Source organism: Diabrotica virgifera, chromosome 4 (genome assembly GCF_917563875.1).
Source record: "Diabrotica virgifera virgifera chromosome 4, PGI_DIABVI_V3a".
Classification (NCBI taxonomy): Eukaryota; Metazoa; Arthropoda; class Insecta; order Coleoptera; family Chrysomelidae; genus Diabrotica; species Diabrotica virgifera.
Window position 1 is genome coordinate 101,613,719 of NC_065446.1, and position 16,482 is coordinate 101,630,200.

At 31.9% G+C, this 16,482-nt stretch overlaps 2 protein-coding genes across 5 annotated transcripts in view; both read left to right on the forward strand.

Annotated features, from left to right (window-relative positions):
• Positions 1–16,482, forward strand: part of LOC114338870 (uncharacterized) — a 435,637-nt gene that overhangs the window by 298,284 nt on the left and 120,871 nt on the right. Inside the window, exons 1-4 of one of the 4 annotated variants that reach the window (XM_050649558.1) lie at positions 2,753–2,994; positions 9,201–9,267; positions 13,281–13,477; positions 14,132–14,338. The exons of the other annotated variants lie outside the window; for them this stretch is intronic. Coding sequence (XP_050505515.1) covers positions 2,949–2,994; positions 9,201–9,267; positions 13,281–13,477; positions 14,132–14,338 — 517 coding nt within the window. The 5' untranslated portion in view covers positions 2,753–2,948. Of the gene's footprint in view, positions 1–2,752; positions 2,995–9,200; positions 9,268–13,280; positions 13,478–14,131; positions 14,339–16,482 lie in introns of those variants that run through there. 4 annotated transcript variants of the gene reach the window in all.
• LOC114338869 (uncharacterized) overlaps positions 1–16,482 on the forward strand; it is a 456,134-nt gene that overhangs the window by 200,275 nt on the left and 239,377 nt on the right. The gene's annotated exons all lie outside the window — the stretch shown is intronic.

The following is a 16,482-nucleotide window of genomic DNA, read 5'->3' on the forward strand; positions in this document are numbered from 1 at the left end:
TGATGCCATCCCAGTTTTTGGTCCTTTTACAAAAATGGCGGGCATTCACAATGGCGACTGTACATATGTGACTAATAGCATGATAACTTTTGAACGAGACGTCAGATTTCAACCAAATTTGGTATATAGGTTATTTTTTTGATGAATAAGATCGAGGTTTGAACCGAAATAATCGGTTTACTACAAGTTGTGTCTTTACTGTTTTCCTTTTATGTAAGAAAATGTTGTTCCTTTTTCAATTCTTTTACCCTCTATATATAATTTTTTCAAAAAGGTAATACCGCCATTAAAAAGAGTGTAAAATATTTTTTAGGAAATATTTTAAACTTTTTAGTTATGTTAATTACCATTTAATAAATTCATAACAAATATTCACATGTACCTATGGGCTGCATATTCATTTTGAATGCCCGCCATTTTTGTAAAAGACAAAATCTGAGATGGCCTCATATCTAAATTTAAATCTCTGTATGTGTAGTATGTGTGGTCCAAATTATATGCTTCTACCATTACATTCACAATAATTCTTATATTATTATTTGCACGAATCTGCAGCACATAGGTACCTACATGTGAAGATATATTATGTATTTATTAAATGGTAATTAATATAAAAAGAGAGTTCAAAATATTCCCTAAAAAATATTTCTACGCTCTTTTCAACGCCGGTATTAACTTTTTGAAAAATTGATATATACAGGGTGAAAGAATTGAAAAAATTAACAACATATTTTTACAAAAAAATCAGGAAAACACATCTTCTGGTAAACCGATTCTTCCGGTTAAAGAGCTCGATCTTATACATAAAAAAAAGAACCTATATACCAAATTTGGTTGAAATCGGACTTTTCGTTAAAAAAAGTTAGCGTGCTATCAGTCAAATATGTATAGTCGCCATTTTGAATGCCCGCCTTTTTGTAAAAGGCAAAATCTGAGATGGCCTCATATCTAAATTATTTGAACCTTTCTATGTGTAGTATATGTGGTCCAAATTATATGCTTCTATCATTAAATGCACAATAATTCTTATAATATGCACGAATTTGCCGCACATAGGTACATGTGACGATAAGTTATGCATTTATTACATGGTAATTAAGAGGATCGGTACGTTTTTTCGGCTGCAATGCTATTCAAATGGGGATTCATTTTTTTCAAATCCTGAGAAAACCAATAATTATTTTTGAAAAATTTAAACGCAGAATGAAAGATTACGTTATTAGCGAGGGCCGAAAGTCCCTGAGAACTTCTATAATGTTTATTTTAATAAGTTACAGGGGTGAAAAAACTAAGAGAAAATTTAGTGTGATTTTTAATTTCAAATATATCATTCAAAATAAACTTTTTATTTATTCTAAGGGACTTTCGGCCCTCGGTAATAATTTAATCTTTCATTCTGCGTTTAAATTTTTCAAAAATATTTATTGGTTTTTTCAGGATTTGAAAAAAATTAGCACAATGTCGTGGTAATATTTTCCAAATCTATCTTTGTCTTACAACGCACTCAGCCAAATATAATATTGTCAGCATAAATATATTGTCAGTCAGACACTGACAATCAGTGACAATTTTAAATATTTGACATTGCATCGGGAATATGTTGAGTTATTGATTAAATATTATTGAAATATAGTGTATTTGATAAATAGTTGATTTAAGACGTGAACTTAATAAAAAGTTATTTATTGTGTATTATTTGTGGAAGATCCAAGCAGAGAATACATCAGGATAATATATTCTGTGATCCAAGCATTTTGTTGTTAAAGATGTTCAAAATTGGAAGCGTTCCATAACAATATATTATTAAAAAATCACTTTAACACTTTTCCTCTTTTCTCGATTAAGTATTAGTCTTTGATGTACAAATAAATTATTACAATCACTGAATACATAGTTAGTGAAAAATTATCACATTTATTAACTGAATTAATAATTTCCAATTATAAAAATAACAGTTATCCAAGAACATTCAAAACCCATCTCTTTAAATTAATGATGACATTTTCAAGTAAAATGACATTCTAGTAATGTTTACATATCCATACCAGTGTGAATTTTACTACGCGTAATTTGCCGTGTAAAGACAGAAAAAGTAGGGATACACGTAAAATATTTGCGAATTATGTACCCATAGCCTTAACATAACTAAAAAGTTCAAAATACTTCCTAAAAGATATTTTTATGCTCTTTTCAATGCCGGTATTACCTATTTGAAAAATTAATACATAAAGGGTGAAAGATTTAAAAAAACAACATTATTTTTACATAAAAAAATCAAGAAAAACACAACTTCTGGCAAACCGATTTTTCCGGTTCACGAACTCGATCTCATACATCAAAAAAAGAACCCCTATGCCAAATTTGGTTGAAGTCGGACTTTTGGTTTAAAAGTTATCGTGCCATTAGTCACATATGTATCGTCGCCATTTTGAATCCCGCCATTTTTGTAAAAGGTAAAATCTGAGATGGCCTCGTATCTAATTTTAAGTCTTTATATTTGTAGTATATGTGGTCCAAATTATATGCTTCTATCATTAAATGCACAATGCTTAAAATATTTGCACGAATCTGCCGTACTATTAGAGCATTTTGGTTTTTCTTCTCAAATATAGTAAACATTTATATTCATATTATTTGATGAAACATAAATTTCCCAAACATAAATTTTATTTAAAGCCAAACAAAACTATCTATTAAACAAACCGCAATTTCAAAATTAATCAGAAATACTATCAACTATGCTTGTCATTCATTCGTGTTGATAACATAATATTAATAATCCGAGATCATTATAAACCGGTTGTCATTTAGAGTAAATGAGATTCATACAGTGTTTTCCTTTTTGGTTTAACAGTTAAGAAGACATGAAGACAACGTCAATTAAAAAATTATTGTGATAGTTTATTTTTAGATACTGTTAATCTTTGTTTTTACGTGACTGTGATAGTATGGATGTACATTGCGTTTTGTTTTGCTTGTTGTTTATTTTTAAAGGTTAGTACAACAAAAAGTTAATACTATTCACGATTATTATAATATATTATAATAGTCGTAAAATTACAAGGTCTAACAGTTGAATACTTAATTTTTTAAATACGCATTATTTACAATTTACCAAAATCCCTTCATTAATGTCTACATTCATATTAGACATAGACCACTTCAGGGGAGGCTCGTGATAGTATAAGATGGTGAGGCACACTACATCTGAGGAATATTATTATTATGGTTAGCTTTTCTTTAATAGCCGGAAGGTCGATTTTGTGACGTCATAACGTCACAGAACGGCACCGTATTTGTTTTAAGGCTTGCAAACGATAAAATAACAATTTTATTCGCAAAAGTATAGCCCCGAAAGTTCTAAGTCTCTAACAGGTTCATACTCATAGTAGCTGTTTTTTTAGCTAAACATAATTAATATGATACCACATATCAAAACAGTATGAATCAGATGTTTAGTCCTTCCTTGGTCTCATCAGCGTTGTACAGCCATATTAAGCAAAATTTACATTTTACACTACATGACAACTACGGACAACTGATTCCAGTGGCGTAACCAGGAAGGTTTTGGGGGTTATAAGCCCCCCATACGCTTAACATTCTCCTTAATTCCATACCCCAGAGATCCACCAGTTGTAGCCCCCCCCCCCCTAGGATCATCCTGGTTACGCCGTTGACTGATTCTGTTATTATTAATCACTTGCCAACATTAAATTATTGTACGCAAACAATATACCTACAAACACGTGATGATTTCATTTTAGAACCAATCTTATATTGTAAATGTATTGAATATACGGAAATAGAAACAAGAAAATAAACAAATTACTGTTATATTATAAGATTGATTTTTTATGTTAAATAAACTAAGGGTTAAATATTATTTTTTTGGATTTTTTTATAAACAGCGTGCTTAAAAGTAAATGAATTATTATGTAAGAAATCATAATTTCTAATTTTTTTATTAATTTATTTCTTTAATTGATATTAGCAAATAGCTTACAGCCAGTCACAGCATGATAACATATTCTAAACATCTAATTATACTAACTGGGACCGTGAAAGTTCGGCAAAACGACACCTATTTCAACGCTCTGCAACTTTATTCGCACTTTTTATTATATTGGCCAATTATTTTAGTCCTGGTTACTGGATAATTGTCAAGGCCATAGTCCAAAAAAATAATTAGAAAAAATAAGATTCAGGTTATGTTATTAAAAGGTAAACAATTGTATGTAGTAAATAAAATTAGTCAACTATTTTTAATGGGAATAAGCCACAATTTTACCAAAAAAATAATTTTATTAACGTTTCGTTTTATATTTTATAATATACGTCTGAATTGCCAATATAAATGAGTGAGATTAAATAAATTATTAGAAGAATTTTTTTACTTAGCAACAACATTTTTGTTTATTTTAGTAGTATTTTGTATTTTGACAGCGAAACCCGATTTGGGCTTCTAAACGTTAATAAAATCATTTTTTTGGTAAAATTGTGGCTTATTCCCATTAAAAATAGTTGACTACAAAAATGCCACAAGGAAATAGCTTCAGAACAACATTAAATAAAATTAGTTATTAAAATGCAGTACTGCAAGCAAAATACAATTAATTAAATTTACCTTTATATAATAATTGCATATCATATCAATATTGTGGAGCAACATATAATTTTTCTTCTTAAATGACAGTAGATATGAAATGTACGTCAATTTGACAATTTCAATTGACAAAATGAATTATTTAAGAAAGTTTGAATGAATAGGTATTTCTTTTGTATTATGTAATGTAGGAATGAGATATTTACTGTAATTAATTATATTATTTTGTAACCTATGTATGTTTTTAGTTCTTACCGTAGTGAAAAAGAAAAAAAAATAATATAGTTGTATTTATTAACATAGTACGTAGGCATTGTTATTTGTAAGCTTTATTTTTTTTTATTTTTTATTTTTAAGTGTATACTGGACAATTTTATACTTATGAACGAATAATAATTGTATATGTAGTTACGTGGCTAAAGGTTCTGAACCAAGGCCAGAATAAAATATAAAAAAAAAAAATTAAGAAAGTTGCAATATTTCTCCGCTAATCGCGCACGATCGTTTCTCAATTCCCTTCCAAGTACTTGCACACCGCGAATAGTAAATAACCAGAGTGTATAAAGGCCAAGCACACGTAACTAGAACAAACTGTTCTAACCAAATACCTAACACTGCAAAACCACGCTAGAGGCATATTTTTGGCTGCCTCTGAAAGGATACTTAATCCCGGTTCCAAAAATTATTCTTAGTTTAAATTTTATTGCTGTCGGCCGATCTCCGTCGGCTTCGTAATATGCTAGACAAGGCACCATCAGAGGCACGCATCTACGGTGCCTCTGCTGTATAATTTGAGAAAGTGAGAATAAGACGCATATATACTCCCACGTAGAGTAGGTACCGGTGTGTTTATGAAGAACGGGCCAGGGCCGTACCTATTTTTATTTTTTATCATAAAAATAAAGTTATTAAGTTTTATAATAAAAATTAAGTTATTTAGCAAATTTCAAAAAGATAAATTGTATTTAAAGAATTGATGATGAAATAACGAAAATTAAGTGATTTAGCAAATTTCAGACAGTTAAATTGTATTTAAAGAATTGATGATGAAATAACGAAATAACGTAAATAGTAGATTGATATATTGGTGAGGCACTGCCTCACCTGCCTCATAGGACCAGCCGCCACTGGACCACTTTCACGAATTTTTACGTGTTTCTGTAATATAGTACATTCTTTACTCAGTATAGTTGCCATATTCTTGGTTCAGTCATTATATCACTCGATTCTTGTCAGTATTTTCTGTATTTTATCTGCTCTCCTCTCGGCTTTCAATATGCCTCTAATTGGATAAGTTAACACCTATTTGGGGCAGTGGCGGATCTAGACATTTGCCTTGGGAGGGGAAATTTTCCTTAGTTAGAGGGGAACTTCCAATGAAACACCAACCAAAAGGAATAAAAAATCTAAACTCAAACTACATGAAAGACATAAATAATAATTTATATTATGCATTAAGTTCCCTTAATTTTCCTAACTAGCGTTTTTATTGGGTTGAGTTTGTCTGTCTGTAGTTTAAGTTTTATGTCAGCAAATATATTTTTTATATGTCAACAACGTTTTTCTTTAATTTTGGACCTGTTAGGGGGCGGGATTTCCCAATTTCCTCATTTTCTCTCATCGTAGATTCGCCACTGATTTGGGGCTTAAATAAGCTATATCTGTTTTTGTACCTTCAGTAGGGCTGTTTCACATTATAAGAATTTTGAACGTGCGAGGGTTTTCTCGTGCGGTAGTTTTGACGCACGTATCCTTTTCACACGCTAAGAATTGAGTCGCACGAAGATATGTTGCTGTGTGGTTTGGGATATTATTTTTATTTACACTTTGTGGCTGAGGTAAGTACATGATACGATGTCTGATATGTATCATTACGATGTATCATTACAAATGGGTATTTTTTGTCCATAGTTTTGTCCTAATGTACTATAATGCGTATTTAATTCACTTGCAATTTCTATTTTGTCAGTTATTATTTCTTTTGTTTTTAATTAAAAGTCTTAATTTGTTTTTATAATCGTTGTTCTACTATAAGTTATTTGTGGGATCTTGGATTAGTTCATCTAATTAGCTCATACAATATATGTAATAAACTATTCTAAATGGGAAATAAACCACAATTGAACTAAAAAATGATTTTATTAACGTTTCGACATCCGATTTGGGCGTCGAAACGTTAATAAAATTATTTTTTTAGTTAAATTGTAGCTTATTTCCCATTTAGAATAGTTTATTATAAAAATTCTACAAGAAAACAGCTTCAGAACAACATTACAATCTATGTTTTTCATGTAGAGAATTTAAAGGACCCTCTGTCATCCATTCATTTTTAAATGTTGTTCTCCTCGTTTTAAATGTTGTTTTTAGATAAGTTCACACAAGACGTGACCGCCGCCCTACTCCAGTCTTCACCGAGTCGTTTACCCTATAAAACTAAATATAATTTCGTAGAATAAAAGGTATATATTATATGGAGAGAAATCAAATAATAGCGTTGTGGTTACTTTATCGTCGAAGAAAGAAAAATAAGAGGAACCGAATTTATTGGGTCCATCCTATTAACGCAAAAAAAAAACATTTATATATTTTTATATTCCCACATATTAATGGAACACCCTCTATACTCAACATTAATTGCAACTATGTAAAATAAAGTTTATTATAATATACTTAGTAGTTTTAATTACTGTTGTTAGCAGTAACATAGCAAACAGCGCGTAAGTTATAGTTCCATCGTTTTGATGGTCTCCCACTGATCGTCTTTCTATTTGGAAACCGCTTACCGTCTTTTCCGTCTATTTGTCGTTATTATACTTAGATGATTATTCCATTCTACTCGTATCTTTCTTACCCAGATTTTGATGCTCTTCATTTTGCATCTCCGTCGTATATTCGTACTTCTAGCTCTGTTCCGTGGTGTCTACTATCAATTTTTCTAACAGTTTTCATATCTGCTGTCTCTAGCATTATTTTTGTTCTCTGTGTGTCGGCTCGTGTTTCTGCCGAGTATGTCATTATTAGTCTGATGACTGTTTTTGTAAATTCTACCTTTCATTTCTTTTCCTATGTTTTTATTTCTCCATATTGTTTCATTCAGGCAACATGCAGCTTTGTTTGCTCTATTTACTTGATCTTCCACTTATGTTTCGAACTGTCCGTAGCTACATAGATAATATGATGCCTAAATATTTAAACTCCATCACTTGTTCTGTTATCTGACCCTCCGGCTCTAATTTACATCTTAGTAGATTTGCTGTAATAACCATCTTCACTTTGAGAGGTTAATATTGCATCGTCTGCATAGCAAATTACCATTTTAAGTTGGTTTTCTTCGATTTGTTATCTTTTTCTTTCTTATTTTTTTTATTATTTCATTTAGTATCAGGTTGAACAATAGAATTCTCAGCGAATGTTTTATCCCATTGCCATATTCAATTGAGTCACTTAGTTCTTCTTCTACTTTTGCTTTTATTATGTGGTTCTGGCAGATATTCTCGATCGTTTTAATTGTATCTCTATTGCGTATAATAAATGAATAATGTCCTTTAATTTGACCCTGTCTCATGCCTTCTTAAGATCCAAGAAACATAAATCCGCAAGTTTTTGTATTCTAATGATTTCTCTTACCTTGTTTCGCTTTTCTGAAGCTTTGTTATTCTCCTGTTGGTATTATAATTTCGTTCAGTTTATTTGTTATTAATTACTTTATAGACTTAAGTCTTTTTTAGTCTTTAGTTTGGAAAAGAGACACTCATTTCTAGGCCATCTCCTTTCTTTCGAGTTTATTTTATACTCACGAACTAACTCTCTAAGGTATTTCTTAGGTAACAGTTTTCTTCTGAATTGTCCTGATGTTACACTCCTTGATTCTTCGTTTTCATGTGCCGTGATCGATTATCGAGCGTTGTATCACCAAGTTGTACTTCTATTTTTCGGTACATCCTAGAGTGTCAAATTCGTAGAAATATCTTTAAAACATGACTCATCAAGCTGATGGTTCGGTAGTCACTACATCTTTTCGCATTTGCTTTTTTAGGTATCACCACAAAAGTCGACAGCAGCCAATCCGTTGGTATAATATAGCCAGTTTGATAAACTTCATTAATGGATGAAGGAGAGATCTTTTACCTGAACTGTCGAAGAGCCATATTATTTAACTCGGTATTCAATCTGGTCCCGTCGCTTTTCTGGTCTTTGATTGGAGGACATAATAGTCCCAGTATAAATCTTATGCTTTACTGAGTCTGGTGTAGTCATCTAGGCGTGTATGTGTAGGTATAAGTTTGTGTAATGTTTATTTTACAATTGGACAGTTAATGGCATATCCGAAATATCTATGTTATCAGCCAATAACAGCCATCTTTGGACATGTGCCTCTCTTTAATTTTTATAAAGTTCTCTATCTACATTTCCATCTCGGTCCAGCATGATGTTTTATGTTCATCTGACCACATTGGTTGTGGTTTTCCTCTTTGACGCTTATGATTCCAAGGTCTCCAATGTAAAATCATTTTGTTCCATCGGTCATCCTCATGTGTTAGTGTATTTTCATTTTACGGTACTCATGATAATAAATTAATTATGAATTACTTTTCAGGTTTTACAAGCGAACAATTAGAAAGCAATAACAATTATTCCACATTAAGACAAAGACGACAAAGTAGGTAAGAGAGCTAATATACAATGTCGTTTAATTTGTTGAGATTCATCATCATCAACCATCCAGCTTCTTCTCTTGTCCAGTGCAGGCATTAGCCTCCTCAGCACGTCTCCAGGAAGCTTGATCTTGTGCTAATTGCATCCATCTACCATATATTCTTTTTATGTCGTATGTCCTGTGTGTTGGTGGTCTGCCTCTGCTTGTTTTGTCCATGAGAGTTCTCCATTATATATCTTGCACACCCGTTCTTTGCCTTATTTCTAAATTTCTCATTAGATCCGCAAGTCTTATTCCTAGTATGGATCTTTCCATTTTCCTCTGTGCTATTCTAAGCTTTGACACCCTTGCTTTGGTTAATGTTAGTGTTAGTTTTAGCTCCGTACGTAATGACTGGAAAAACACATTGATTGTATACTTTCCTTTTAGGGTCAGTCAGGGTAATTGGAAACACTATTTGAAATATCATGACATCTAAGCATTTGAAATTTATTTAAAAATATACTGTTTTATATTATAATAAAATAAAAGCTTTTAGCTATTATACGATAAGTCTACAGTAGAATGTCTTAAAAACTAGTAAGAAAAAGTTACAAAAAAATAAGATATTCAAAGTTTCCATTTACCCCAGAAATTTGAAAAAAAAAAAATAAAAAATGGGGTAAAAGTAAACAACAATCTCAGGCTTTTAAACACGTAACAATATGGTCTTCAATATTGGCTAACCATGCAGTTAGCACACTCGTTCCATCTTATTAGTTCGTATGTTTCTACACTTTATGCAGTTGTAAATAACGCAATGTGGAATACAATGTGTAAGCAGCAGCCTCCCTATATGTTACTTTTTTTGTTTTAACATCTGTCACCTCATTTTTAAATTATTCAAAGAGTATTTCATTGGTTCTCTCTTCCGTATGTACTTCCTCAACATTTTAAAAATGGCAAGACCTACAACCTTAACATAAAACATTGATTTCCATTTACCTCACATTGTTTCCATTTACCCCTAACAGGTGTTTTCATTTACCCCATGCTCAAGATTTAAGGGGGTAATTGTGAACACTTACTGTACTGACTTCTTGTAGTAAATAACATTCAAATTAACATTGTAGGCAATATAAATATTATTATAGCTATAAATTATATAATCAGTATACCTACTTAATACAGAGAGATAAAATTTGTAGCTTTGTAAAATATTGGCACTGTTCTAAATCGATTTATGTGTTTAAAAACAATCAAATTTAAATTGCACAGAATGGACATTCACTTAGTATGTAAACAAATGAATAACATACCACACAATAAGCAAAGATGGAACTGTAATTCTGTGTATGTGATATTGTTGTAATATTTCATTTCTAGCCGTCGGGAGTACTGTTCCAATCACCCTGTTTCCCTGACTGACCCTAAATCTTAAAGGAATTGCACTGATAAATTAATATGTCTTTCAATCTTCCATATGCTGCCCAGCCTATTTATAAACCAATCCTTATATCTATCCCTTGGGTCTGATTGTCTCCAGGAATTTTGATGTCTCGTATCCGAGATATCGATACTTATTTCTTGTATGATATTATCTTCGAGTGTCATTTATCCTCCTAACACCAAGTTAGTCATCATTTTGGTTTTGTCTTTATTAACAAACCAACCTCTTCAGCTGCTTTGGCAAGCTCTGTAGGCATTTCGTTTGCTTCCTCGCAGAGATTATTGAGATTACTATCAGTCTATTAGTAATATTTAAATCAATAAAAAATATCGACTTAATAGGTCAAAGACAATGGAGGTTGATATGATTGTAATGATGAAGACATATTATATCTTCATCATTAGCCCATTTTATGTACGCTGCAGAACAAAGGTTACGCAAAGTGCACGGTCTTATGCAGTAGGTATTGATCCAATTTTTCGTCATCTGTCCCAGATCATGTAATCATCTTACCATCGTGTGATGTCTCTCTTCCTCTGTTTAGTTGATCTGTTCTTGATCTCCATTCGGTTAACCTGCGTGTTCACTTTCCATCCTTCATCTTTCCCAAGTGGCTAGCCTATCTCCATTTTGATCTGCAACATTTGTAACTCTGCTGGTTCTGTTTCGTAGGTCTTCGTTTGTGATCTCGTCTTTGATTGTTGCTCCTATCATTGATATATATATATATATATATATATATATATATATATATATATATATATATATATATATATATATATATAGAGGGTTGTCTACAGCTAATGCCGTTTCCCTTCCGTCAGCCAGGACTTCCATTTTTTTCGATCTTCCCAGTCTCCGTCTTCCAATCCTTTCTTAGACATGGCTTCGTCGACTTCATTTTTCCAAGATCTTCTAGGTCGTCCTCTTCTTCTCGTTCCTCTTGGGCTCCATCCTGCAACCTTGTTTATCCAAGTGTTTTCTGCTCTGCGTACGTGGCCGTACCATTTCAGTCTTCTCTCGTCTATATATTGCAGGGCATCTTTTTCCACTTGCATTCTTCTCCTTATCTCCTCATTTGTTATTCTGTCTCTTCTGGTGAGACCACAGCATCTTCTCCAGTATTCCATTTCGGTTGCCAGAATGCTTTTTTGGGTTTTTTTGTTTATGACCCAAATTTCTGCGGCGTATGTCATGATGCTTCTTACTATTGTCTGGTATATCATTCTTTTTGTTTTTCCCTTGATGTTTTTATTCCAGATTACATTATGGAGTTGTCTGATGCAAGATCTTGTTTGTCCCAATCTACTTTTTATTTCTGCTTCTGTTGTTCCGCTTTTCGACATTATAAAGCCCAAATATTTAAAATTCTTCGTTCCTTTTATTTCAACTTGTTCTTCTACTTCTAAGTTTTTACGTCTTCTTCCGATATTACTAAGTATTCCGTTTTCTTCATATTTATTTCCAGGCCCACCTTTTTGTATTCCTCTTTTAGTTTTCTTACCATGTAACTGATATCCTCTTCATCTTGAGCCATCACCACCTTATCGTCTGCAAAACACAATGTGTAGAGATAATCGTCCCTTATCGGTATTCCCATACCCCTACACTTTGTCTTCCAAGTTGTTAGTGCGTGTTCTAAAAATATTTTAAATAGAGTCGGTGACGTTGGGCATCCCTGTAGTAATCCTTTTGTTGTTTTGAAGTTAGCAACTACCTTGTTTCCGATTTTTATATTTACTTCATTTCCACTGTACATGTTTTTGATTGCTTCTGTTAGGTTAGGTGGTATCCCTATTTTAGTCATTGCTTTGCACAGTTCTTTCCTTGGCACGGTGTCGTATGCCTTCCTAAGGTCTATAAACGCCATGTGTACATCTTTGTTCTTAGCTCTTTTTTTCTCTATTGTCTGTTGTATTGTATGGATATGATCTGGACATGATTTCCCTGCTGTGAAACCTGCTTGTTCTTCTCCGATTTTACCTTCTATATTTTTCTCTATTTTGTTCCTGAGGATCCTGCCATACAGTCTTCCCATTGTAGCGATGACGCTTATCCCCCTGTAATTTTCGCAATCTTTTCTGTTACCTTTTTTGTATATCGATGTTATGTAGGCTTCCTGCCATTGTTTAGGGATGTCCTCTCCATTTATTGCTCTTTCCATGATTCGGCATATCATTCTTCTTAATTTCTGTGTTCCGTATTTGATTAGTTCCGCCACAATTCCTCCTGGTCCTCCAGCTTTATTGTTCTTCATGGAATTTATTGCTTGTTTCATCTCTTTGTCTGTTATGACTATTTTTTCTTCCTCTGTGGTCATTATTTTTTGTTCGTCTCCATCGATGCTGAATTCTGGTCTTTGCTCTATCAGTAGATTTTTATAGTGGTTATCCCACTCGTCGTCTGGTATGTATTGTATAAAAGTTTTCTCTTTCCTGTTAGCTCGTAATGATTTCACAATTTTCCAGGGTTCTATCATTGAACCCATCCTTATTTGTGCTGTTCTATAGTTTTGAAGCATCGTTATTTGTTATTCAACATAAATTCACATTATTCGAAATTTTCTCAACAATTGAATGCTCTATTTTTAGTTTTAAATGTACACTGCCCCCACAATTACAAAATGGGAGGTGGTTAATAACTGAAGCAGATGTCAAACCAGGTGACCAGGTAGAGGTTAATTCGATTTTAAGATTAGAATGCCACGAAGGTTACCAGTTACAACCTAATACTCCTTTCCTTGTATGTGATACGAACTGGGAAGGGATAAAAATTCCAACATGTAAAAGTAAGTATATCTAGAGCCTTTGAAGAAACTCGTGACCACCTTTAATATGTTTAATACCTTGCTGTTCAATCACAAATTAATCCCTTAATTTGTAATCTCACATTAATCATAACTTCTTAAATTTTTATAGTTTCACGGGTATAATTGTAAAACATATATCAATTAATAGCTTAATAATTGGAGTCCGTTCAACTTCCTGCAAACTCAATAAATTGACAAATAGTGTTATTACTTCCTAGTGTTGCAATCACTTCCTCTATTAAATTGTATTGTAAGCTTTCAAAGTTCAAAGTTTTTTACTGTGATAGATGCATTAACTTCTATGCTGGGGTATACATTATTTGTTAACTCATAAATTAGGGGATTTGGGCTTTTTGGAGAGCAGTCTATTATAAAATTTTACCTAACCATCAACTGTAGTGTAATAATTGTGTTTTTACTACAAGACTTTAAACATTTATTTATCATCATCGATCGAGAATAAACGACATCATCGACACAGGGCATTAGAAACAATTCGAGACTTACAACGAATTGTCCACTTGCAAAAATTCAACTTTACACCATCTCGTTTTTTTAAATTTTTGAGATTTTTATATTTTTATTTCAGTTTTTTTTTCTCGCCACGATTATTTTAAGATGTTAATATTTTAGAAAAATGTCCTCCGTTTTATTCAACAGTAACTACACAGTTACTATGCAAAGATAAAGATGAAAATACAGTAACTTGTGACAAAGCCATTGATGGTACATACTTAACTTACGAATGTGCTGCTTATTATGAAATTCCACCCGGAGGCAGAAATGTTCTTTACTGTAATAATGGTATTTGGGACTTTCCAAAACCGATATGTCAACCAAGTAAGTAGATTCACATTTTTAATTATCTTTTAGTTACTAACAAATATATAGGAAAAATGAAAAAAGATGAAAAAATAACTTCAACAAATGACACAAAATTACAAGAAGTGAGAGCAAAAAAACAAGTCAAGAAAATAAATAATATCTAGAAGATATGCAATAACTAAGACAAAGACAGAGAAATAAGAGAAAGATGACGTACTAAGAAGCCGTCTTCCAAGAAGCTCTAGGAGAGTGTAAGGAGGGTATGATCATAAATGGTGAAATCCTTAATAATATAAGATATGCCGATGACACTGTCATATTCACTTCAACTCTATAAAGTCTGACAAACATTGCAGCAGAGTTGGATGGATCTCAGATAAAGTTGTTGAGCTGCTACGTTTTTACAAGTTTGTTCTACGGATCTGAGTCCTGAAGATTGAAGCAATTAGAGATTAAGAAATTGGAAGCTTCTGAGTGTTAGTGTTATCGAAGGATGCTACAAATACCGTGGGTAGACAAAATTAGCAATATTGAAGTCATTAATAGGGTTATTAAGAGGGAAGAAATTATACAGACAATAGGCTATTGATTATGTTCAACATAAGAGAGCTAAAAGGAACTACAACGTTAACGGGATTTTATTATCTCATGTGGTCAATGGACCTCTAAATTTGAAAACACCGCGAAGTGCTACCATTTAATTGGGTGCGTTTTTAAAACAGGGGTTTTTTAAAGTTACACATTTTAAAGTTAAAAGTATTTGTTTTTACAAAAATATTTACAAAAGAAAAGCAAGAAAAAAACACGAAAGAAAGCAATTTTGTTTTTTGCCCCATAACTTTTTTCCACAATGATATAAGTATAGGTATTGCTTCAGCAAAAAATAACTTCCATTCTTCCTCTTTAAAATGACGTTTGGTAGATGTCTCTAGGATTTACAGTTTCCAAAATAGGATTTTTAAAATTTCACCGCTCACAGCATTTTTGAGCCATTTTCCCCATTATTTCACAAATATTGTTCTGTAACTTTTTTCTACACATTTCTAGGTATATGCAAAGTTAGTAGAAAGAAAAGTCAATTACCTTTAAAATGGTTTATTATATGAGGTTGTGCGACTATTTTTAAGCAAGTTATACTTTTTCAAGTTTTTATACAGGGTGTTTCATTGGGAAAGTAACATACATTAACTGTAGAAAGAGGACACTTTCCGTGCCTCATACGTAGAAAGAGGCGGTCTCAAAAACACCATACTTAATGGGTCTTACTCCATTAATAACAAAGATACTGGGTGTTTTATCTATTTTGTCATTTTCTTAATTGGTTCATAACTTTTTAACCACACTGTATATTTATTTTATATTTGGCACGCAAATGTCATTTAAGGTGTACATACAATAAATTAATTTATTTACAATTGTAGAAAATCCAGGTCCGGATTAAAAAATATTTGAAAAATGTTCCGACCCAAAAACAACACCCTGTACATAAATTTTTTTAAAATCGATTTTTCAGTTGAAAAGAGGATGAAAACCAAATTTAGTGGTACACTTTGAGTTTTCAGCAAAATGATTTTTGTGGTCAAATTTTGAGTTTGAATTCTGAAATTATGTGAATTGCGAGAGCTCTAAGTAGAAAAAATTGAAATACAGCTTACAACTTGTCAACCGCACTGTATATTGATTTTATATTTAACACTTGAATATTCTTTTAGGTACCCAATCAATTAATTTACTTACAATTATAAAAAATCCAGGTCCGTATTAAAAAATATTGTATAAATGTTCCGACCCAAAAAAATACCCTCTATATTAATTTTTTTTAAATGGATTTTGCATTTGAAAATAAGATGAAAAACTAAATTTAGTGGTATACTTTGAATTTTCGGCAAAATGATTTTTCTGGTAAAATTTTGAATTTGAATTATGAAATTATGTCAATTGCGAGAGCTCTAAGCAGAAAAAATTAAAATGCGACTTAATTTTAATTAATACCATTATTTAATCTAAATTCGTAAAATGTCAACATTTCAGGGTTTTTTAGTTATGTGTGACAAATAGTTTACAGCGAATATTCATCTTTAAATAATGAATAAATAATAAAGGGCCAATAAAGAAAAAAAAACATCAATTTAATCAAAAAGTATCTAAAAATTATAACA